The sequence below is a fragment of the Acanthochromis polyacanthus genome, chromosome 2 (assembly GCF_021347895.1).
Source record: "Acanthochromis polyacanthus isolate Apoly-LR-REF ecotype Palm Island chromosome 2, KAUST_Apoly_ChrSc, whole genome shotgun sequence".
NCBI classification, from domain to species: domain Eukaryota; kingdom Metazoa; phylum Chordata; class Actinopteri; family Pomacentridae; genus Acanthochromis; species Acanthochromis polyacanthus.
Window position 1 is genome coordinate 16,844,165 of NC_067114.1, and position 25,955 is coordinate 16,870,119.

At 40.0% G+C, this 25,955-nt stretch overlaps 1 protein-coding gene across 3 annotated transcripts in view; it reads right to left on the bottom strand.

Annotated features, from left to right (window-relative positions):
• The window catches only part of kif26ba (kinesin family member 26Ba), a 106,911-nt gene that overhangs the window by 70,343 nt on the left and 10,613 nt on the right, over positions 1–25,955 (bottom strand). For all 3 annotated transcript variants that reach the window (XM_051959781.1, XM_051959784.1, XM_051959778.1), the window contains exon 3: positions 6,761–7,483. In XM_051959781.1, the coding sequence (XP_051815741.1) occupies positions 6,761–7,483 (723 nt within the window). The remainder of the gene's footprint in view (positions 1–6,760; positions 7,484–25,955) is intronic.

The following is a 25,955-nucleotide window of genomic DNA, read 5'->3' on the forward strand; positions in this document are numbered from 1 at the left end:
CAGAAAATATTTGTCAGAGGTAGAAAACACATAAAGAAGTGAAATGTTGGAACAGAGGAGGCAAGGAGAGGAAAAGATTGATGAGTGGAAGTAATTTCTATAGCCATGTATAGAGTACCTACAAAAAGTATTCACCCTCTTTGGAGGTTTTCCTCTTTTATTGGTTTTCAACTGTGAATCACGGTCACTTAAATCTGGCCATTTGGACAAGAAAAAGTAAACAGATTTTTATAAGATAATGTTAATTAATGAAAATGTAAAAATGTACAATACGTGACTGCATAAGTCTTCACCCAATTCAACACATGTGCACCTATTCCGTGCTACAAGTCACACAGTTAGTCAAATGGAAATCATCTGAGAGGAGCGAAAGAGTCTGAAGTGAGAAGTGAAGTGTTGAGAAATGTATCCTGGAGGACAAACTGATGCAGTGTGCAAGAGAAGTGCGACTTGGGACAAAATTGTTTTCTGGCCAGACAGTGACCCAGAGCACACATGCAAAGCTGCACAGAAATCAAATCAGAGCCCAAACCTCAATCCAGCTGAAAGGGGCTGCTCATTCTTGGCCACTGTGCAACTCAACAGGTTTGCAAATACAATGTAGTAAAATTGGAGTTTGATTTAGACTCATCAACACAGGTTCACACTAAGTGTGGCCAAAGGCACATCTAAAATTTGAAGGGGGTCAATAGTTATACAATGACTTATTTTAGGTTTTATATTTTTAATTCACATCATTTTGAATAAATCTGTTTTCAGTTTGACATTAAGGAGTTTGTATTGACTATGATTTAATTTTGTAAAGTAATAACAAGGAAAAACTTCCAAACAGGCTTTTTATAGACTCTGTAGTGAATCAGACAGAAAGACAGCATCTGATGCTGGAGCAGAAATCTGAGTCTTCATATAAATATATGTAATATGTTATTCAATCCAATCAGATATGGCCTTGAGGCTACATATTATATGTGAAAATACATGAAAATCATAGACAGTTAAAAGAGAATAGAAAAGAAAATAATGAGAGAACAATGTAGTTTTAAATAGAATTTGCTGCATAGATGACCTTATGGAAGAGCAGTGATGACGAAACATGCATCCTGACACTCTCATGAAACAAAATATAATGCAAAATACATATTGTGAAGACGCTTACTTCAATGTGCATACTGTTATTATGCCTTGTTTTGTTGGTAAAGGGCCATGGGACAATGCTGGCTGTTGTCTTTCTACACCCAGATCAGTTCAGGCCAGTTCATGCTTTTCACCTCCATATGTCTACAAGGGTCTGCAAGATCATGCATGATATGCTGAATCTATTGTCATTCATCCAATCCACAATGAACATTTGCACGAAACCCAAAATTTGTGTGACTGCACTGACTCTTTGCACTGCAGGTCCATCGACTGCACATGTGCCATGAAAACAAATGTTTGATGCTGTAAACCTTTCACCTCTTATCAAAGAAGCTTCCTCATGTCGAGGTCATCTGTTGGACAAAAGGATGAGAGGTGAAATGTTTTTTGAACCAAAAGAAGAAGTAAAGTTGCCATTTACTGAGGATTACCTAGGAGTACCATGACTTGAATGATTGAAAATTTATACAGACAAATGCTTGTTTTGAGGAGGGACTGTGCAAGGACTCTCTCCAACATTCATATTTTTACAATTCTTCATTAAAAGCATTGTAATTCAAGTAGATTGTGGAGATGCTTTGATTCATACATGCCCTAATACAATGGGAAGTTCTAAATTCACCAGAAATCTGGTTCTAAGTTTGTCAACTGGGCTCAGTACACCTCAGGAATAATCACACTGACACGGTGCCTCAGCCACTTTATAAGTACCTGCTGTTTCCTGTACAAAGTGCAAAGTCACAGCCTTTCAGAAACATCAGCAAGAGCTTCATGTGTTTTTTGTGTGTTTGATATGAGGGTCAGTGTGACCATGTGGAACAGTTTTATGTGTACCTGTTGTACCATGAATAAAACCACATGCATGTCCGCTCAAAGTCCACATCAGTCCATGCAGAAAGCATGGATTGGTCCTTATCCTGTCGTTCCAGAGATCAAACCGTCTGTTCACAAGCTTCTCTTACCTTATTTAATCTGCACTATAATCATTCCTAAAGAATATCCAGCTAAATCTGACGGTTTTCATGAGTTTTTACAAGGCCTAATGTGTGCATGTGGTTTGTGCAAACTCACATAATTTTCCTCTCTGCCAAAAAAATAATAATAACAGCCGGATATATACAGGCTCAACAAACATATTCATGGGAAATTAGGCAAGCTAATCTAACCATTGTTAAGCACAGCCACACACAGGCATGCACCATACGGCATAAATCTGTTTTCAATTAGCTGATGTGAAGGACAGAGCGAGGGCGAAGCAAACGCACAGTTGATAGAGATTTGATTTTTCCTGATTTCACTTTTCAGTTGCCAGGATTTAAGTGTAGCACAATTTAGTGTGTTACAGAATGAGATAACTGGGTCTCATAATTTCTTTGAACAAATTACAGAACCACTCATCAATGAACTCAATATCAACAATATCAACATTTAAGTTTTAAACTGAAGAAATGTAGATCAGTGTCCAAAAACGTGGCAGTAATCTGTCTACATGTTTCACAAAGGTTAGATTTAGAAATAAAATTTTACTAAATTAAAAATCTGTCTTAATCAAGAACTGAACATAAAATTTATTTAAAATCCATTTGAAAATGCTTGTTTCTCCCTGGTATATTCACACACATTCTTCTACTGACTGAATGAGTGTTTCTGTGTCCTATACGCTTCCTGTGGGACCAAACAGAAAAAGGCCTAATAAATATAAAATGTGGAGGCTTTCACCTCTCAGACTGCTGACCCAGCAAAGCTTTAATGTCAGCTACACTTGAGGCAGGTGGTTTCTTTGTCTACATCTGCGTCCTTCCTCTCTAAGCCCTCCTCTCCATCTCTCACTGGTGACTCTACTGCTGGTTTAATCCTTAAAATTAATTCAGCCAATAATTAACTTTAATGTGTTGCTGTTGATAGTGTTTCTGAAGGATGAGACACACGTTTCCCATAAATCCCACTGATTTCTGCTGCAGCATTTCTACTTGAACCCGTCTTATAGTCCCTGCTGTCAATCTGCGTGTTTGTTTTCTTTTACACTTTGCTGAAGAGTGTGAACATGTTGGAAGAGATTTCTCATTTGGCCTGCACTCGATTGTCTGCCATTGTAAGACCCTTATAAGGCTCCACGGATGCTCAAGCATCAAACAGCCTTTCTGTTTAGTGCTGTAAGCAGCAAAACAGATTTTACAAAAAAAAAAATTTCTGGCAAAAACGAAATACAATGTTGAGGCTAGTAGACATCTCAGCAGAGTCACTAATTTCTCCAAATTGTCTGAGATATTTAAGTTAAAATGCCAGATGCAGCCCCTCATTGTCTCTTATCTATTATCTCTTCTAAATAAACCTTTTCTTCCTCTTCTTTCTTATCTTTACTTGCAATTTGCATTCTTTGATCATCCCTCCGCTCAGCTCCTCATTCTTCTTCTCTTTGTCTATCAGTGGATAAATCTAAACGAGGGTGATTTATTATCGTACTCTGTTTCTCCTTTCCTGCTGAAACGCCATTACTGTCAAAGTCACAGCAGAAACACTGAGACTCGGTAGCATTTTACAATTCTAAACACAGATACCAACTCGAATACAGAATGCAGAGTGACATCACATGAAAAAACATTTTCCCATGCACACACTACTGCAAACACACTCAATCACACAGAAATACTGAAACATGAGGAAGTCCATACACGCATGCAAATAAGATTCATATACTAAAAAACAAAACAAAACCCCTTTTTAAAACACAACAAGCCCCACTCACATGCAAATATAGTCAAAAGTGTAACTAACAAAGCAGACACATGTGGTACAGTCTGTTAAGAATAAAAACTACTTGTAAGAAAGTTTTCTTCTTCTAAACAATGTAATAAAATGAAAGGCACCATCAAAATGTAACATAAAAAAGAGATCTTTTTTTAAAAGGCACTAACTAAGAGTATGAGGGAGTTTACATGCGTTGATCAATTTTCTATTGCCAACCTGTGAACGAATGATAACAGCCTGTCAATTAATTTCTATGTAAAGTCGTCTGTACAGGTATTCTGGCAAGATCCAAAAGGATGCAACATTTATGCTCACTAATTGAGAATCAGAAACAAATGAATTATTGGTTAATTTATCTTTTTTTTTGCTGGCCTGAGGTCAGTAAGCCTAGTATGAATCTTTATCACAGTACCTCATTACTAGCAAAACTCCCAGGTACTGCTGCAAATCTACAAGACTTGAAGTCTGTATTATTAAAAAATATATATTAGGTGAATTAGCAGACACTAAATATGAAATTGCTCGGATCAGATTATGAGCAAGTAAAACTTAATTGAGACTTAAATTATAAGTGTAACTTGAGTTACCTCACCTTTCAGCATGCTGCTGATCAGTCATGTTTCATCTTGTGTATGTCATATCAGTGTTGGGCTAATGCCCATTATCCTCAATCGATTCTGTCCACAGAGTTCACACTCCAACCCAAACAACAAGATGCTGACTGCAGTTCACTGAACAACCACTGCTGATATTAAAAACAAAGGTTTTCCAAATGTTATGCAGATAATCTTTATAGGAAACATAGTCCAAAATAAAAGCAGCAGACATATGTATGTAAATCTTGCATTATGAAACATTATACACATCCCGGAAAACATAAGAAAAATAATGTATAGCAAAAAAAAAAAAAAAAGCAAAATCGTTCTTTATTATATGATTCACTAAAATCTGGACCAAAAAATATTTTAAAAAAATGCTCATTCACATTTAAAAACTGTCACTTCAATTTCTGCCAACACATGCCAGAACACATAAAGCCTTTTAAGCCTAAATTATTTCTGACAAGTAGAACCAGATAACAAAACAATTCCAGAGAATGTACAAAATAATTTCCAACAAGGACTCCATATCTCTGTATCAGATTCAAGCCATGAACTGAATAAGAATATAAAGATAAAGCGAGATGGAGGATTGGGTGAATATGAAGCAGACAAAGTGTGTAAGAGACAGCAGAAATAATAAGGGAGAAGGCAAGACAGACGCATAAGGAATAAGTAGAGTATGTGAGGAAGAGAGTGAATGAGAGTGAAAGAGTGAGGGGGTACTGGGGGTGTGTGACATAGAGTCCCCAGAGTCCTAATTATCACTGTATGAATTATTACATCTGTACAACACGTTCATACACACATGTTCATACACACTCACACACACACACACCTCTGGATCTCCCCTGGAGTCACAGCTCTCCTCCCTCCCTCCAAACACCTCTAGACCACTCTTCACCTCAGGCCATTTCTCCCTCCTACCAGCCTCCTCTCTTGCCTGCTCGTGCTCCTTCTTTTCCTGTCTCATCCTAAAACAGTTTCTTTTATCTCTAGTTTCCATTTGAGTCCCTTTTACAGTTTGCTTCATGCAAACCTGATGCTTGATGTCAAACCTCAATTTCAGTGAAGATGTTTTACTTCCCTTCCGACAAGAGATGGTTGTCATATCAAAAGAGCTGCTTTGGTGTAAGACAAACTTCACAATATGTCTTGGCAGTTTCAGGTTTTGCAGGTTAATCAGATTCTATTTTCACATTCGAGTGGAAATAAATGTTATAAAAAGCACTCTATAAAGCAACATTTGTCCTTGCCAGTTTAAGGCTATTCCTTCTCTTCCCCTTTGTCTTATTTTGAGACGTCCTCTGTGTTTTTAGAGATATAAACAGAAAGTAAAATAAGAACATCGCCATGGAGACCGTTGTTTAGCTTTGGGCTACAACTTGAGCTCCATTTTTAGCATGTATTTGTTTACATAATGGCAAACTGGCACTGTTAAAGCATGGCCAATGAGTTAGTGTTAGTTCCCTGTGGATCTACAGACAGATATAATACGGTGATTCTCAGACAAGTTGTATTCTGTGTTTTCTAAGGACTTTTGAGGAGGTTTATTCACAGTGGGAGAAAGTATGTCACACTAAATCTGTATGTAAATGGATCATTTCCGTGGGTTCAGATCTGACTGACTTCTCAGAGAATCAGAGAATAAGTAGGAATTTTGACACAAATTGCAGCAAGTGGGTGTTGAGGGATTGCTAAGTACCATAATTGCCTTTCACATCACACCACACAGTGTCTTCACCTCGTGCCTTTATCTCTGTGCCTTTGCTTCAAACCTCTTGTGGCCCCCTCAGTACGCACACCTCACAGTTTAAAAACCTTGAGTTTAGATCACATTTAGGCCTTACTGTCACCCCAGTGACACCAAATTAATTTTGTGGCTCCCAGTAGATCTCCTGAAACTTTGTAGAGAAAGTAGAGACTGAAAGAGACAGAAAGACATGCAAATGAAAACAGGAAGATAATGAGATGATGTTAACACTAAGACATTATTTCAGATGTCAGCTATTGTCAGGACTTGATAATTAACAAGGTCACCAGTATGTACCCCGAAAAATCTAAATGTTGATCTTCCTGACCTCTCTGTCAGACTCAAGATATGTTTTCATCTGTTTGCTGGTAGCCTGTTAACATTTCATCACATCATCATAAAAGACCAGAATTCATTTCTTCTGTTTCCATGGTAATATTTATTACGCCCTTTTATGTGGCAACCGGAGCTCTGCATGAATATGAAGCACACACAAAAACACACACATTTATAGGGAGCTTACCTGATAAGGATATAGTGTAACTCCTCCGTTGGTTCGGTTCAGGTGCTGGTGTGCCTGCAAAGCTGCTGTACTGAGTACAGTTCCACTCCCATTACTACTGCTGCTTCCACCATTATTACCGGGGCTGCTGTTTACTGCAGTCACCGGCTGTTGTTGGGCACCGGCTGTTTTTCCTGAACTGGAGGACCCGTTCCTTCTGTCCACCCCACCTCCAAGACCCAGCGAGCTGGGCTTGGACCCCAGTCGATGACCTGCACCTTGAGGCTGTGGGTTTGTTGGAGCACAGCTGGATGTTTGCCCCACTGAAGGACTCCCATGGCTGGGGTTGGACGGTCCATGGCTTGGGCTTGGTGTTGGGGTCTGACTGGGGCTTGGGAAAGGGGACTGAGAGGATGAATGAGGAGCAGCAGCAGCAGCTGAAGAGGACGAGGACGGAAGAAAAGGAGGAGGCCATTCCCGTGACACAGGGCCTCCTGGTGCTCCAGATGCTCCCATTGGACCCGGAGGTCCTTGAGATCCGTATCGTCCAGTCAGGGGTGGAGGGGAAGAGGTGGGAGACAAATCCCACTGGTCGAGAGTCAGGACCATTCGCACAGCTTCCTGTTTGAGCTGAGTGAGGTGAGTGGTGCAGACATCACACCGACTGTCACGCTCATTCCACGCTCGCCGAGAGCTGTTGGGCACCTGAAGCTTGTCATGGACGAGGAGTGAGAATGATGGGTCCTGGAAAGAAACACAGAGAAGAAAAAAGCTTTAGACTGCTGACTGAAGGAACTTATAAAAGCAAAATGAAAAGTTTGCAGTAAGATATACCAAAGAATATATGAAAACCTGGATGACAGGAGCAGAGCGGAGAGGAAAAAATGGTAGGCGTTTTGTCCTAACTATGAAAACTATGAACTTTGAAAAGCCAGGAAAAACATCCATTTAGCCTGGGGGAAGGTGTGTAACCGGAAAGACACACACCTAGTGCAAAAACATGGACATGCACAAAAACACACTCACACACACACACACACACACACACACACACACACACACACACACACACACACACACACACACACACACACACACACACACACACACACACACACACACACTACATCCTGGGGGTCTAAAGGGTAAAACTGTGACCGAAGCTGGCAGCAAGAAGACTCGTCTATTACAGGAATGAAAACAACTGACCTTCTACTCTTTCTCTTTTCCTGTTCCTTATTTTCCTTCATTTCTTGAATTTGCTACACTGCAGCCTTGACATTTGGAAAACAAGATGTGATTTTGGACCTTTGAATCATTTGTAAATTATCTTTGCTCAATGAATACTCAACATATGCGAGGAAAAAGCATCCAGTTTCCAAGAGGTTAATGGTCTGACTATCAATTTTTAGCTCTGAGGACTACATTTACAAATAACATATAAAAGTAAAAGCAACCACTTTTCTCTTCATACAAAAGGGTAATTACTTGACTACAATAGGAAATGAATACATTTAGTTCTCATAAAAATCCACTAAAAAGAACTTGAAGAGGGTTCCGCTCAGTAAAAGTGATGCAAACTAATTTTTGTTCATTCATGTCTCAGAAAGAGTTCAAAAGTATTTCAAGCAATACATTAAATTGCATTCTAGATGCAATCCTCACCTCAAACTAATGAATTTATCCTTTGACATTTTGAGCAATTTTACTGTCATCAGCTGTTTATATTTCCCATTTTAAAACCCATTTTGTATTCCCTTGGTAGTTAAATCAGTAAAACACGGCAATAAACATGAAATGTCGGCAAATATTGCCCCAACTATCAGATGTTATAATATATACAATGTTATATAATGTCGGAAATACAGACAGGGGGATCCAGACGTTTGGACCACAGAAAGGTTAGGGTTATTAGAATCATATTTTAATGTCAGCCTAGAAAAAACATTTAAAAAGAGACAAGAAATAGAAATTTTCTGTTTCTGTGGTAGCAGTGAAAAATAGAAATGTTTCATCACTGGATAAGGTGACTGCTCAGAACAGCTCTGTATTGATTTGCAGTGACCTTTACCCCTGAAGGGACAAGTGGCCCCAAATCATGCCAGCATAATGTCCCTCCACACTGTAACAGAGACACAGCATCTCCTCACTGTGGAGGTCAAGCACTCGCAAACTTGTCAAAAATATGGTGATGACTGATTACTTTTTCCCCACATCCCTGCAGACCAGTGTGTACCACTGAACTCTCCAATGTCCATTCATCTTTGTAATGAGGGGTTTATACACTGCAGTCCTACTATAATATCCCCCTTTTACGCAATTGTCAACCGACTGATTACATCCAGCACTGACATTCTCAGTCACCTGAGTAGGAGTTGCTCTTCTGTTTTTTCCTTACATATGACATTAATGCATGAGCATCATAGTCATCAAACAACAACTTATAACCTTATCTACTGTTGCTTTTCACATAGAACTAAATGCAAATATCACTTTAGTCACTGAAACTCCAGTCCGCTGAACAGTCTTTGTGACTCAAACTCTTGCCATTCGCTCCCCAAAGATGAACCGAAAGCATCTTAGATCTTTTCTTCTTGCTATCCTCATGCAAGAATGAGGGTGAATTCAGCCTGCTTAGCATTTTATACCTGCCATACAGCAAGATTGGATGTTCACTGCTTAACCGTGCCATGTAGTGCACCCGTGTGGCGGTATCTAGCTTCCACACACAGACCAGTATTTGGGAATGATTCAGATGATGGAGTGGGTCAGGTCAAATGAACATAAAATTGGCGGTGCCCCAAGTGAAGAAGTGTCCTTGGGCAAGCCAATCGACAAGAGAGCCCGTTGCATGGCTGCCATTGGTGTGTGACCGTGAATTGGCTGAACCTATCTTAAGTTAAAAGATGGTACATAAGTGCAGACTGTTTACCATTGTGTTTTTCTATGATTATATTCAGGTTTTTCCTTTAATTTGTCACCTGTCTCTAGTGTGTTAAGTCTACGCATGTAAATGAGTCCCCATCAAAAAGAATAATATTTCTCTTCAGACGAGTTTACTTGACACAGACAACATATATCAAAAATATAGCTCAAAGACACTCAATAGATTTTGAGATAAAAGCATTAAACAAAACACAAACTTAATCTTTCATGTATTTTTGGTAAGAATGCCTGAAAGATGAGATACATACACTGAAGGTGCTTGTATACTTATCCTTAGTATAATACCACCAACAACAAATTTATCTCTACAGTAGAACATTAGACGTAACACAAAGTGATGTACATTAACTATAGAATTAAATAATAATATCAATTCAAATTCCCTGTATCGCTCTCACTCCTTGCCAGCCTCTCTGTTGGAGTTTATCTGGTTGATTTTCACGTATGCGTGTGTGTGAGCAATTATAGTGTGTGGACATCAGGATTTTTGTCCAATTTGTTTGGGCAGTTACCAGTACCTGCGTGCATGGATGTTTGTGCATGTACAAGTGTGTGTGTTGTGTGTGTATGTGTTTTTCCAGGCTAATTGGAACCACTTGTGCGGAGCAAAGTCGCCCCAAATCTCCTGACATACCTCTCTGGTCTAAATATCAAAGTTAACAAGCAAAAGACACACACACACTAATACAAATCTGTGCCAAAACCCCCTTTGACCCCGTTGTAACGTATTTTTCTAAATTTTGCAGAAAGCACAAAGCTTTATCTGACAAAGGCCATTAGATAGAAATTGTTCATAAACTCGGGCTTTTCTCAGAGCCCTTGAGACTGATAGTGGGATTAAAATGACAGACTGTGATGTTGCGAGCTTATTGTCAGCTTAAGTGTAGGTGTGGTGTCAGTGAGAGCTCTGTAATTCAACAAAACATCTGTGGTAGGTGGTGCCAACTCACTTCATAACTGTACCTACCTTCCTGCTTTCAACCAGACCACCTCCTCTGTAGCACTGTGAGCTCTTGCCCTTTTTCTGCACAAATGATAGTTACAGACTGAACGCATGGTTAAGGGTAAAGATCATCTTGTGTTTTTCTAACTTGGGTTAAGAGTGAAGAACAGAGACGGTAAAGAAGAACTTTATGTATAAGTCTTCTGGTATTTTATGCTCATCTTTATACGTTCTTCGATGCTCAAACACAAAATATTTTCTCTAAAATGACCTTCTCTTCAAAGATGATATTACCAAGTGCTACATGATCTCAGGGACATAATATTCAACATCTTGTCTGTAAAGATTCAACATTTGCAGCTCTCTAAAAAACCCAACATGCCAATCTCAGCATCGTTTAACATGCAGGGAGTTTTATTTGAATATCTTAGTCCATCATGCCGAGAAAGAAGTTGAGTATGTAAAGCATTAATCAACTTGATGGGTCGGCATGTTTTGTTTTCTGAAGTTTAATCAATACAGGAGTTTTGGAGATGAAGAGTATGTGCATGTGTGTCCAATCAATAGGCATGTGATGGACATCTCTCAGTAGATTTAGACAATCAGAGATTAAGATGGAGAAACAGATGACTGACACAATACTGAAAAACATGACAAAAGATCTACATCTAATTCATCAAGGCAACTTATTTGCAGACTGCCTGTTAATACGTACTCATTTACACACATTTCAATCATTATCAGGTTGTTTATCATATCACAGACTGACAAAACAGCTGAAAAAAGTTCATTTCTCGCTAGATCCTCTGCATGTCAGTGTATGTGGTCAGCCTCTTTGGTGGCCCTTATCCTAATAATTAAAGAGGAGCCTGTTAGCAAGAAAAGGAGAGTAAATGTAACGCACTGTCGGCCACACACAAATAGGCCTCTATCAGTAACAAGCCTGTTACTTTTCCTCAATCAATACGGCGTCTGTGTCTGTGTGTATGTGTGTGTGTGGAAGTGTGTGTCGAAATGTGTGTGCACACAAAGCAACATTTCAGTTAATAGTTAAATGCACCCTCTCAATGTGAGAGCTGCCTGTTTGGCTATGTCAACAAACCACAAGACCACAAGATATACGCACACACTGACACACGGCAGGAGCGAAAATCTTGGCGAATATTAGAGCGGCATGTGTGTGTATTTTCATGGATAAGGAGTACCTTGTTTCTTGTGCAAACTAAGTTGTTAAACAAATGCATACACATGTACAGTAGTGGAAGTATACAAACACATATATTTCTATCTCACATAAGACACGACTCACACACTCCAGACTACAGAAAACATGCTACGTGTCTCTCTCTACACACACATCCATGCCAAAACCATGTTTTCAGATATTTAATATAAATGAGAATGTTTTTACCGTTCTATTTCACGTGTGACTAAAATTTTCATTTTAGAAAAACTCTGTCTTGCTTCATTTTTGAGACTTATACTAAAAGCATATGTTAGAAAATTGTCCTTTACATTGTTGAAGCATCAGAAATATGCGGCCATGCCAACTATTTTTGGCCATTCATCCACCAGAATGCAAGAAGAATATAGCATTAAACACATGAGTCACTGTGCTGACTGAATCATAAACGTGTGCACGGATCTAAAGAGAAGCAGTGTGTGTTTAGTCATAGGGAAAAAAGGGTGTATCTTAGGGGAAAAAATGACTGACTGAACCATACAGAGGAGGAATGGATGCTAGACAGATGGATGATTTTGCAGAAATGGTTTTAATTATATTTTTACCATTAACTCCATAATAGGATATACAGCCAAGCTGATAACGAATTTTTGGGAATGATGTCGAAAATTATATTTACAGTGCAAAAGTTTTCAATATTCATAAACCAGCTGATATTGTTGATATTATTGCATATGCATATAGTATGTTGGAGTTATATTGAAAGGGAAAAAAAACATTCACTGTCTATTAACCTTCCAGCAATGTTTTTTATTTTATTTTACACACTAGATAGCAACTCACTGTGAAACCATCACCTGACTCTACTCTGCTCTGCGCTCTACTACATGTGCTGCCAACAGTGCTGAGAGGATCGTAAACAATGGAGTTGGAGCTCTGCTAGACAAACTATGTAATGATACATTTCTAAATTACCCCAAGTATCTTTTAGGTTTGTGATCTGTAAAAACAAACAAACAAACAAAAAAACAATATCAGTACACATTGGACAACTTATGCACCGATACTGATGTTTCTGTGATATTAAAGCCCCTTATTCATATTAGGGCTCTAGTATGAGAAGTTTTTCTTTGTACAGCACTGTTCAGAGAAAAGACATTGAGTTCCAACATAATCACAACTTCAACCAGTTTCAATCCACAATCTTAGTCTTACCTTCCTGCTACAGTCATTACATACAGTGTGCAATTCTTGAAAGTAGAATCTCATATTAGTGACTGTTCTTGTCAGATATTATAAAACGTGTCCGAGACAGTTAAAAAAATAAATAAACCCTGTGAGCACACTGTGAGGCAATCTTCCCATCAATGCCAAATAAATAGCCCTGCTTTTCCTGTTTGCACCGAATTGGGAAAGTCCGATCTTTGCCAAAAATCAGTGGAAACGGAACAGTTAATCTCACTTGGCTCCTTGTGACCCCTCTGTATCACTCTGTCTAGCACATGCGCCCGGCAGACAGGCGACTGAAGCAGCAATAAAGTGGACACGGTGTTCGGTCCTTGAGATGAGGGTCTTGTTGTTCCAAATTAGCTGAAATTTGAGGAGCAGCCAAGAGAAGGAGAGCTGTGGTTTTTAAAGGGGGAGAGAGGAGGGGTCTAGGAAATAGAGACAATTTTTGCAAATACTAGGCCTGCATACTGCTTGAATATACACACATGCACACGCACTCACACACACACACAAACATACATGCTTCATTTCTCTCTTTCTTCTTGTGCCCTCACTTTGACCCCGTTTCTGTATTTATCTTCCCACCGATGCTTGCTTTTTGTTATTTCCATCTCATCTCATCTTTCAGTAGAGCAGCAACTTTGAGCTTATTTGCATTTCCTGATACAAACACACACACACAAACACACAAACACACACTATCTCATTAGTGTGGTATTATGTTGCCAGACAAGCTAAAGTTTTGTCCAGGCAAAACAGGAGTTCAATATGATCGTCTAACTGGAAGCAAATTCATTTCCACAGACTTTGAACGATTTCACAGCATCAGATTAGGGAAGTTTTTTTTCCCGCATTATCACCACATAATAAGACTGTGGTTAAATGATAATGTCTCATTGTGAGTTGTTACATTTTCAGCTCTCTTCCTCACTTCCACTCCTCCTTTTCATCACATCTATCCGGCTCTTCATGCCATCTTCTCACCTTTGAGTTCATCAGTATTCTGTGAGTGACTCAATCAGTCTCAGCACCACGGATAGTGTGTGTGTGTCTGTGTGTGTCTGTGTGATTCATTTCCTCCTACAAGGGTAGACAAACACAGCCTCTGCTCTACTCTGCAAGGATGGAGTAACTGAAAGAGAGAAAGCAGAAGGGATGGAGACAAGCTAACTGAACAGTGACCTCAGCAACTCTTAGTGGCTGACAATCAGTCTGTGCAGTGATGACTGTATGCATGTGTGTGTGTGTGTGTGGACTGGACACAGAAGGATGCTATTACTAAGATTTGATGAGAAAAGACAGCTCTCCCATCTCTTTGTGTGTGTGCACATGTATGAGATGTATACGAGTGAATGGGAAGTAAAGGATTCAGGAAAATGGGCTGTCAAACAACAAGACACATCCCCTTTAAAAGCACATGCACGCTAATAAATGGAAAAACCTCACTCTGTCCAACCACTGACAGAGTGTAAGGCAGCATTTTGACCCGCCACCATTATCATGTTCCTATTTTTCAAAACTTTCTCTTTCCCTTGTTCACTTCTACTATATTTTTAGCAGCAGTTCATGACATCAACTGAGAAAACAGAAGAGAGGATGGCAGATCACAGAGAGAGAAAATAACATGACAGAACACTGTTTATTCCTTACTATTACTAGTTTTATTAACGAGAAGGTGTGCTTGTGTGTATAATCAGTTCCAGATGAGTGACAAAGGAAGGCAAACCTTTCCTCCAACCCCCACACTCATTTACATCCTCTCATCTCTCTCCTCATTCGTTTCTCCACGATTTGCTCTTGTAGCTACATGTATTTGTCAGCAGGTCCGGGATCAGTGAATTCATGCAGAAGAGATGCAGACGGTCTCCTGCACCTGCTCTGACAACACACATACAAACACAGGCACACATAAAACTGTAAACTGGCACAAACAAAGAGCAGAAAAGAAGAAAATACCATACATTTTAACTGTGTTGGTGGTGCATGATCACATATGTTGGCCTTATGATGGAGGATGATAGTGTGTGTGTGTGTGTGTGTGTGTGTGTGTGTGTGTGTGTGTGTGTGTGTGTGTGTGTGTGTGTGTGTGTGTGTGTGTGTGTGTGTGTGTGTGTGTGTGTGTGTGTGAATGATGGAGTCTGGTGTCTGTGCAGGAGCAAGGTCAATACCACACAGGTTATAAATGACAACACACACATCAAACACATGGATGGGCTCACATATAAAGGACAAATGTTACACTGACGGAGGCCAAGCACAGGCCACTCTCTCACTCATTGTTTTCTCCTCTGAGATCTACTGGTGTGATATGCACAAAGTATGTGCTGCACACGTGTGTACACACACACACACACACACACACACACACACACACACACACACACACACACACACACACACACACACACACACACACACACACACACACACACACACAGACACACACACACAGTAGTAACTTTGTGACACTGAAAAAGCACTGCCTCATGGAGACAGATATGATTCTGTCAACTAGAGGCAACTGTACACACCTGGAGAGGACTAGTTCAAATGCCACCAAGAGGTACACACATGCTCATTTTATATCAATCAGTCAATCAAACTTCATTTATATGGCACTTTCCATACAATGGAAATGTAACACAAAGTGTTTTTCACAAGAAAGAAGAAAAATGCGATAAAACAAGACAAAAAATACCCCCCACCCCAACATTATGTTATAAATGAATGCCTTTAAAACACAGTGAGTGAAGAATTTGAAGTCTCTGCACTTTAAACCTTGAAGGTGAAGCTTGATTTACACTTATGCTGCAGTGAATCCAACATGTACCTCCCAGAAATGTAACTACACATTGTGCCAACATGAAGTGGAATAACTCTGACTGATCTGGTTTGCCTACTTGGTAGTAATATGCTATGTTAACACAATTTGCACAAAAATAATGCTTAAGTGACAGTAATTGTTACACTGTTACCATTGTAAATATGTACTGGGCTGAAATTGTATCGGCCTTGTTCGCATTGCAAGCACAAGAGGCAGTAATGTCCCAGTGAAGACATGTGCAGCTTTCCCGTTTTCATAGCTCTGTGTTGTGCTATTTTCTGCAAAAGTAACTGTTGTTCAGCATTTATTAGCTTCAGCTCCAAAATAACATGCTCAGCTTCAGTTGAGACTGAAGAACACGAAGAAACTCCACACAGTGGGACAGAACACCCACCATTAACTAGTGTTTTGGAGGTGTAATTACAGAGAGATACAGACACACCAACACATGTATAAATGCTCACAATCATGTAGGCCACTTGTTTAGTCTACAGCTAAGGCTCTCTGTAGACTTAGCACAGGAGTAAAACTCAAACTTTACAAAAACATCATTCCCTTCCTGCAGCTGATCAGCTACATCACAATAACCTTCAATCCGATCAGTACTGGTCATGGAGGTCTCATAAAACAAAGAATAAAAATACTAAAACCAAAAGAGAAGAATCTATCATGGTGGCATTCCACTGATGCTATTTTGTTATTTACCCACAACACAGCTATGAGATTACTGTCAAGAATTCTTGTGCACTGCTGCCACAAAAACAATTATACAGTATGTTAGTATTAGGCTGAAAATAATGGAATGCAGCATGGTGTACTGAATTTTTGAATTTTTACTGCAATATAGAAAAGTACATTTGACAGCACAATATATGATAATGTTGATACTAAAAATATTGATAAGACCATTATCACATTACTGAGACTGAACTTTATAGAACTGACTAAGCTGAAACAGTCAAGTTAGAGTAACAGGAAAGAGGGATAAAGGCAAAAAAGCAGAATGTTCCTGCAGAGATGGCTTCAGCATGTGTTTGGGAATTGATCATACAAAATGATGCAGCACAGCCAGATAAAAAGATGAAATACTCCTATTTGCACACTTAATGGAAAAAACAACAACAACGCACTAAATAAACTCAGCATGTTTAAAAGCTAGTGAGGAGGATGATTTCTTATTTCTGTAGCACACAGCAGAAATAAGCCAAATAGCATGTTAGTGAGGGTCTAGACATTGAGGAAACTAACCTCTGGCTACCCAGAATTCTCTCTTTGTTTCCCCTCAGTGACAAATAACTTAAGGAGCCCATCAGGTTTTCTCTCTCTCTCTCTCTCTCTCTCTCTCTCTCTCTCTCTCTCTCTCTCTCTCTCTCTCTCTCTCTCTCTCTCTCTCTCTGTTTTATTACCTCCCCCTCCCCCTCTCCTCTCTTTCTTTCTCTGAAGTATGTCTCCTGTAATCACCTTTTTAATTGGTCATTCCCTCATATGATCCGATAATGGGTGTAGGAGTTTGATTGGTTAGGACTTAACCTAATATGTGTACACACATACGTGCACCTTTGTGCACACACACACGCATGCATAAGTCACCTATGCATACATCAAGACTAACAGAGACACACTTGTGCCTGTACGCATTCATACACACTCCCTTCTGATGTTGACATGCTGTATTAATAACAAAGAAAAACGCATTACAATGTTTGTGTTGCCATAGCAATGCAGAAATTAATTAGCATAAGCAACTAACTAGCTGGAGGAGGTGTAAATTAGTCACTGTATTCTGTCTTGCTGGAGAGTTTTAGTGTATTTATGAGTATATTTCGTATGTGGATGTTGGTGCAGCATGTGTGTTGCTGGGAGTGTTGATGAGGCTTCATACTGTCAGTAATGATACAGGTGTCAGATGTGATCGTATAAACATTGGTACCCATGACGTATGCATGCACGCACGCACGCACGCACGCACGCACGCACGCACGCACGCACACACACACACAGTTCGATCTCTCTATGAAGATCTTTTTCACTCTTTGGGATTCTCTCTATCAATGCTCAAATCCATTTTCATTTTCAGTCAGAGTGGTGCAGCAGGTAATTATGCAGGATGTTAGTTTGGCTGAGATTCCATGAACCACCACAGAAAATAATCAATCAAATAAAAAATCAAACTGATCCTACAACTTGAAATGCATTTTCTGTGAGAAATTAACTATATATATGTGAACACACATGTGCACCCACGCCATCACCATCACTTGTCCTTGAATTAAAAGGACTTGCCGGTGGCTCTTTTCCTGACTTGCAATGAGGGCAAGACTGCAGGGTGGGTTCACTCAAAGACGATGAGACGCTGGTTTTACGTGCTTTGATGTGTTGGTCTTAACAGACGTTTATCTCCTTTGAAATCTTACTTCTTTGAAAGGTTGTGGGCAGGCAACTCTCATGAAGGAAACCATGTTGGTGACATACTTCAGTCTGCAGCCTGCTGGAGGCTACATTCAGGCAGCTGCTGTTTGGGACTGACAACCATAATTAATTGAACATTGCCATGAATTAGTTTAAGTTATGTTTTCATCAGGCATGCCACTCCACAATGTTGTGATTTCCTCACTGCCGTACATAAATAGCTTGCCTGACCTGTGCATATGTGTGTAGTGGGATGTTAAACCCAATCAAAGAGGGTACAAAACACTGGAAACCAATGCTACAGATAGATGAGATGCAAATATAACAAGTGTTAGCATGCATTTCTGACTTCTCATTTTTGCTTCATCCATATTTAAATTTGTGCATTTTCATAGCTGTCTGTACATGTAAGTGCTGTATGTTCACTATGTGTAGCAAATGCTGCCTTCTCATTAGCAGCTCGAGCTACAAATCTAGTCCCAGCTTGTACGGAGTTAAATCTACAGCCGAGCCCCCTACTGTAGTGTAAATGAGTTTGCTGGCTGGAAAAAAGCCTGTTTTTTATTAGATGCCCATCTACATCAGTGCCCAGCGCTATAAATGAAATAGTTGTTTAAATTACTGCCTGTTTTTTTTTTATGTGAAAGTTGCTTGCTGGTGCCTCTTTTTAAATTATCTGGCAAACCACGGTGGTGCCTGACTGTAAATGAACTGCATATAAACTCTGCTGCATGATTTTAAATTATTCCACCATCTGCAACGGAGCTGAACTGGAAATGAGTCATTTGCTACCCGAGTTGTATCTGAAGATAATCTACTTCACTGTGTTAGCTAGTCAATTAGCTTGTTGTCTGCACCTGAATATAGATGAACATGGCTTTGTTGTAGGGTATTAAAAGTGAGAATGCAGTTGATGCAAATGCCTGTTTATTACGTGGGATATTTGCAGGCAGTTGAGGGGACTTCATGTTGTAATCCTGTAACACTACTGCTCACAGTAACAAATTACAACTCATTTTTTCTGTCTAATCATGACGTGTAATTGAGCAAATGACGTGTTGACAGTTACCTCAGATGGCTGATAATCTATTATGACTCTAGGTTGAGTGTATAAATCTGACTATTCACCTTGGTGCCCCGCTGTAAATGGACTGTCCATCTATATTATACCCTGAGAGTAAAATGCAAGGTAGTAATTATTCCCAGTGAGAAATATCAAGTGTTACTATGACACTCTACATCTGAATCACAAGGATCCATATCTCTGGCAGTCTTACTACTGCCTGGCCCACATCATGCTAAAGAGCAAAGTTACAGTGACTGTTTTGCCTCAATTAAATATACTCTTGCCGGCACAGCTGTGACTGAAGAGTAGTAGTTAAATCCTAGAGGTGCATATGCTTCAGCAACCACACAGGAATAATATTATGTCCTTTCTCTGTTCTGCCTCCATGTTTGCAGGGACAGGGTCATGCCTCTTCTTGACTTTTTGTAAAAATGTCTTTCATTTTACGCAAAATAAAGTATGCTTCTCTCACAAGTGTCTATCCCACCTTTTTCCTTCCACCCTCTTCTTATCTATCTTTCCTGAAGTTCTCCATCTTATCCTTTCTCTTCTACATCCCTCACCCTCTCTCTCAATCTCCCCTCTCTTTTCTATACCCTGTCTTGTGACTCCCTCTTTCTCCCCCTCTCTCTCTCTGACAGTGACAAATTGCCTGTTGGGTTGGGTAATCCATCTTACCGTATCCCACACCTGAATACACACTCTCTGATGCCCTCCTCTGCTCCCCTCTTTTCCTTCCCCTTTTTCCTATCCATCCGTTCTTCCCTCCAGTATCCTTTCATCCCAAGGTTAGTGGGGCTCACCAGGGAGGAGCTGAAGGTAAAAATCTGCCTGACAACTCTCACTTATACATGTGTGCACACATACCAAGGACCAGGTGAACAGTGTGTGCACGGTAATAGTATGTGTACCCTTACACATATACACATGATAAAATATACAAACTCAGTGTACCGGTGCATGTCAGAGTTTTTCCTCTGTCATAGGAGGGCAAAAGGTAAAGTATGCCAAACTGTCAATCAAAAACAGCCACAGAATCTGCAATCACAACATTTGTAAAATAGGAAAATGAATCCATACTTGTGATGAATTCACATGTACTAGTCTGCATCTGAGGACTTTCCTTACCTAGAGTCAGGATCCAAGAGCCAAGGAATGGGCTGGTTGAACTTCACTCTCTTGCTCTCTTTGTTAATTTATTACTCTGTTATTTTCAGCACTTTTCACTTTTCAAATTAAAAATAAAAAGCAAAGAGGTCAAAACATACTTAAAAATTGTAATATGGTGATAAAATATGTCTTAACAGGCCATAAAAATCAACTATTCTTGTCAATTTGGACAAACAATAATAACTATACTTAGAAAAACAAGCAAGTAAATGAACAAACTACCATGCAGTAAAACAGGACTTAAGCCAATTTGTAAGTGGCTTCCACCAGAATTATACAAAGAGGTTTTATGTGTTTGAACATAAACCCTAAATTTCCTGAGGGTGTGCTTCAATCCTTCTGCACAGCTCTAAAGCTAAAACACTTTTTTAACAGTCCAATATCCATGAAAGTCAGCGGAGCGTGTTTGCTCTTTTTAAGGTTTTAGAGTCGCACAGTAGCACTCATTCATACATGGGAGCTCTGTAAGGAAAGACACAGTGCTCCACTGTTGGCCAACAAGGTTGTCAAAGGGAGCAGCTGTGGTTGAAGAGCTTTGCTCGAGAGCACAGTTATTGGAAAGTGGAAAGACTTCACTGGTGTTTCACAACGAACCTGCATTCAAAATGATAACTCTCCAACCGGGAGGCTGCATTACCAAATGATAGACTACCGCTGTTTGAAGATACCATCAATCAGATTTTGCTTATACGATCAAGTAGGAGATTGAACAAAATGAAATAAAACCTAAAAATTAGAGATACCGAGACATAAGATGCAAGGATTAAAGAGGGAGAACACTGTTTTAGAAGGACTTGTTCTTTAAAACTGTATATAGCTTGGTGTACAGTCAATGGTAGATAACAGTAAACAACAACAACCATTTCAAACCATCTAAATCGAGTCCCGCAGGCTCCATCTGCTCAAGGTAATTGGAAAGTTTAACGGCTAGAGGCTATTCTCTGTGTCTGATTGAAGCGCAGCCTGGAAACAAACAGCCAATTTAATTCCCTTTCACTTCTCCACACACACACTCCCACTGCTCCCACCTTTGTGCAGCCTATATGAATTATTGCCTCTCCTTTTTTTTTAAACCTCTGTTCTGATTGTTTCTTTCCATCTGTCCTCTTCCTTCCATTTCTGTCTTTTAATCTTCCATCCACTCTATCTTTTTGATAATTTGGAGAGAGGAATGATGTGAGAATGGAGGGGATGCTGCTGAGCTGAGATGGATGATCAGTATTAGGGGAAAGTGGATGAAATGAGAGTAGATGAGAGAGCCTAGCAGAGCACAAATCAACTATTTAAGAGTTGTTCTAAGAATCAGCTGGATCATACTGGAGATCCATTAAAAGAACAGAAGCTGTTTTAAAAATACTACAGTAACTGATGCACAATTACTGTAGTGAAATCTGCCATGGAGCCAGACTGGAAACTGCAGCTTAAATGTCATCCTTGTTCTCGTTTCACCTCCTGCCCTTTACAATGGTCTGACACAACAGACTCACAGTCCTGCTTAAAATACACAAGCACACACACACACACACACACACACACACACACACACACACACACACACACACACACACACACACACACACACACACACACACACACACACACACACGTACACAGACACACACATACATACACACACACACACACACACCCACACACACGCACCGCACTTATCCTATCTTTGGCATTAGTCAGCCTGTTAACATATATACTTGAGCTTGGAATGTACACACACGAACGCACTAATTTTGCAGTCCAGCAGTGCAGTGTATAGAACCGGAATGTCATTACAGTACTTGTAAAACATGAACAACTGACTGGCAGAGACCCGGCTCTAGTTTTGACCCTAAAAGGAAGGTCTGTTGCCACAGCAAGCACTCACAAACGCACACACACATACATACATACTGCACAAGGCCACCACACCTTTGTCAGGGAAACTGTACATCACTCCTTCCCACACACTCTCTACATTCTATTCCTCTTCACTGTTCCCCACGTCTACATAGTAAACTCCCAATAAGCCACACTGTAGCAGTATATACATCAAGGTAGTGCAGTAGTTTTTATTTATGAAGAAGCTGCAATTTAAAATGAGATTCACCATCCGAAAAAATATGCAGCATGTTGCAAAGATGACAGTGTTCTCCTGCACATAATCAGAGAAACATTAACAGAGCGATACTGATCTTCTATTGCTGAAGTGTGTAGCAGTTTCTCTTGCAACTTCTTCTACAAAGTTATAAACAAAAACATAATTTTTAGAACTGGTCCAAGGGTCCAGCTTAATTTTAGCAGTTCGTTGTCATATTTGTCACACCCTGAAATGCCAGCGTGTCATCACAGACATCTCTGAAGTCACAGTAGTGTTCACAGTATCAGACATTAGTGAGCTCATTCTCTCTAAATAAACCTGCAAACACTGCACTGCAACAAGACTGCAGGAGGCTTTGTGTATATATTACATTAGTGTGTGTGTGTGTGTGTGTGTGTGTGTGTGTGTGTGTGTGTGTGTGTGTGTGTGTGTGTGTGTGTGTGTGTGTGTGTGTGTGCGCGCGTGTGTACTTGTGTGATCTCTTTTTCTCTGGATACCACACTTCTCTGGTTTCATCTGTATTGTGCAGATGTATCGTGATGACTTCATCCCTTCTTTTATATTCATGCCACACTGCTGCACATCCAAACATCAACATCAGAGCTAAACACACGAACACACGAGACAGAACCACCTGACTGCTTATGCAGACGACTAAAAAATTGTATAACCTACAGTCACAGGTAGTACAACATTTTCACACACATACTTTTAATCAAAGTGAAGTCGTTATTGCCCGTTATTTGTTAAGCACACATACTTCGACACGTGTCTTCATCGCTCTAATGTGACCTTCTAATCTTGCCCCTGAAGTAGTCTTTAAAAAACAGCACATACACATCATCGCTGTCGCTCACACCTCCGCCAGTCATGAGATTTTCCTGGTGGGAGATGCTGAAGATAGATGTGTTATGTGTGACTATGTGATAGCCTGTGACTGTTTCTGTGTGTGTGTATTTGCATGACTGACTGTGCATGCTTGTCTGTGATATATCTGCTTATGACAGCAGGTTGGCTAATGTTAGAAGTGTGGTTAGCAGGTCTTCAAATAAACTGTTCAGTGAGTGAGACTTCACAGTGTCACAGAGTGCTGAAGCTGGCACCTGCTGCTACTGCAACATGGGAACGTTGTCACTTTTAATCTTGGCTCTGGATGATGAAATTGAAAACTTTTAAAAGTTTGAGAAAAACTGTCTAAATATGCACAACATATTTGGCAGAACGATGGACAAACAGATACACATGCATTCTTTACTATTTATAAAATAACTCTATTTCCATATTGCCATTGTAAAAAGTGCATATACGCACATACAGAATGTCAAATGTTGATTCGTCACTCACACAAATACACCCTATATGAAAGTGTAGACAGGACAAGACAGACAGGAGAGACAGCTGCAGAGCTACTGTATAGTGTTCTCTATTGTGGTGACGGAGAGGCAGTTGCCATGGCAGCTATGGACCTCATGGCAGCAGGTGCTGTTGCCACTTTCACCACCATCCAGCAGGGTACATGTGTTCTTGGTAACCACACATGCCAGTGTGTGATTATACTGTATGTGTGTATTCGTGTGAACCTCTGGGTACCTTGGTGTATGCATGCTAGTATAATGTGTACATGCTGTTGTGTGCCAATTTGTGTTGGTGTGTGTGCACTCAGGCGTGTGATTTGCCTGTTATTGCAGTATGTTGTCAGTGGGCTGGAGCGGAAGGTTTGTTTTGGTCTTTGAGCCTGTGAGGAATGCAGAGTTGCTATAAATGTAAGACTCTCCTCTCTTTGTCTTTCTTTTAAGATGTGAACTACAAGTGTTATTTCAGTAAATGTTTTTTTTCCTTTAATTTTGAAACAGTTTTCATGACAGGAAATAAGGGCATACAGAAAGAGAGAGGCAGTTACAAATGTCCCTTGCCAAAGTCAAGACATTCACTGGGATGCCCCATCTGTACAGTTTAACCTGAATTTACCATAGAAGTCATGAAATGAGCCCTGAGACAGACTGGCGACCTGTCCAGGGTGTCCCCTGCCTTCGCCCAAGTCAGCTGGGATAGGCTCCAGCACCCCCCGTGACCCTAGTGAGGATAAAGCGGTGTATAGAGAATGGATGGATGGATGAAGTCATGAAATGGAAGACTTCACCAACACAAACATTTAAAGTCATACACCAAACCAACTAATACATTTACAAACCTACAAAATGAGGGACAGAAACTTGCCAAGTATAGAAAAAATGTCCAAGTTCTCTCATTTCGTTTTAAAATCCGTCTGTGAGTGCAGTTCAAGAGTCAATATGGTGATGGCATCTGCTGTGCTAACACTTTGCATAGCCATCTACTGGATCAATAATGTGTCTCTTGTTGTCAGGTTCCTAATGAATTCACGTTGCCAAACTCAGATTCATCATCTGCTGTCTTTTGGAACTGTCAAAGCCTTCCAAGGCTTCTCTGGCTCTTTGCAGACAGGTTCCACACAGAGGCAGTGTGTGGACTGTGGCAGCCTACTGGCTGGAGTAGTTAGTCTAATTAAGTGAGTCCGTTCTGGGTCAGTGACAGTAATGACAATGATAGCACTATTAGAGAAGGGGTCTTCTTTTTTTCCTCTTGCTCATCGCTTTCCCTCCTGTTCCTCATTTTCTTTTGGCTCCCTCTTCTCTGCTAAATTTAAATCTTGGTTTCTCTAAATCTCCTGCCTTACTTTGAAGCTGAATTTAATGAAAAAGGTGGGAGTGACTGCAGGAAAATATGTTTGTGTTGACAAATTTTTGCTTAAAATCAATGCAGAGAGGGTATTTCTGTATCGTGAGAATTTTAGCCAATTCTCACAACTTCAAAGGGCTGCCTGAGGTTAAGATGCTGGTTTAAGCTTGGGTTTGGGTTAGATTAACTCAGGTTTAGGTTGATGTAACAGTTAAGATTCAGCATTTAGTGAGTAACGAGGCTCTGCAGAGCATGAGTGAGTGTTCACCAGCTGTTAACAATAACACTAACCAAGTGCAACGGTTGGGGCATGCCCACTTTGATTGAAGAACCCCTATCTGTTCTCCAGAGAACACTATTTACTTTTAGTTGTGATGATTAAAGTTGAGAAAATGCATTCTGTAAAGCGTGCGAGTCATCAGAAAGACAGAAAAAAATATGTTAATGGGTCTGATGTTGATATCTTGTTTCTACATGGCAACATGGAACACAAAATGAGAACAAGGCAAAACAATAAAACACAGAGACAGCAAGAAAATGGCAACAAAACCAACCCTTTCAGTCTGCATAACTTTTAGCCCACTTTTAGCTTTGAGTTGGGATAAAACATATTTTTAACGACACATTTTTACTGATTCCTGCTCTTCCCAAAGATG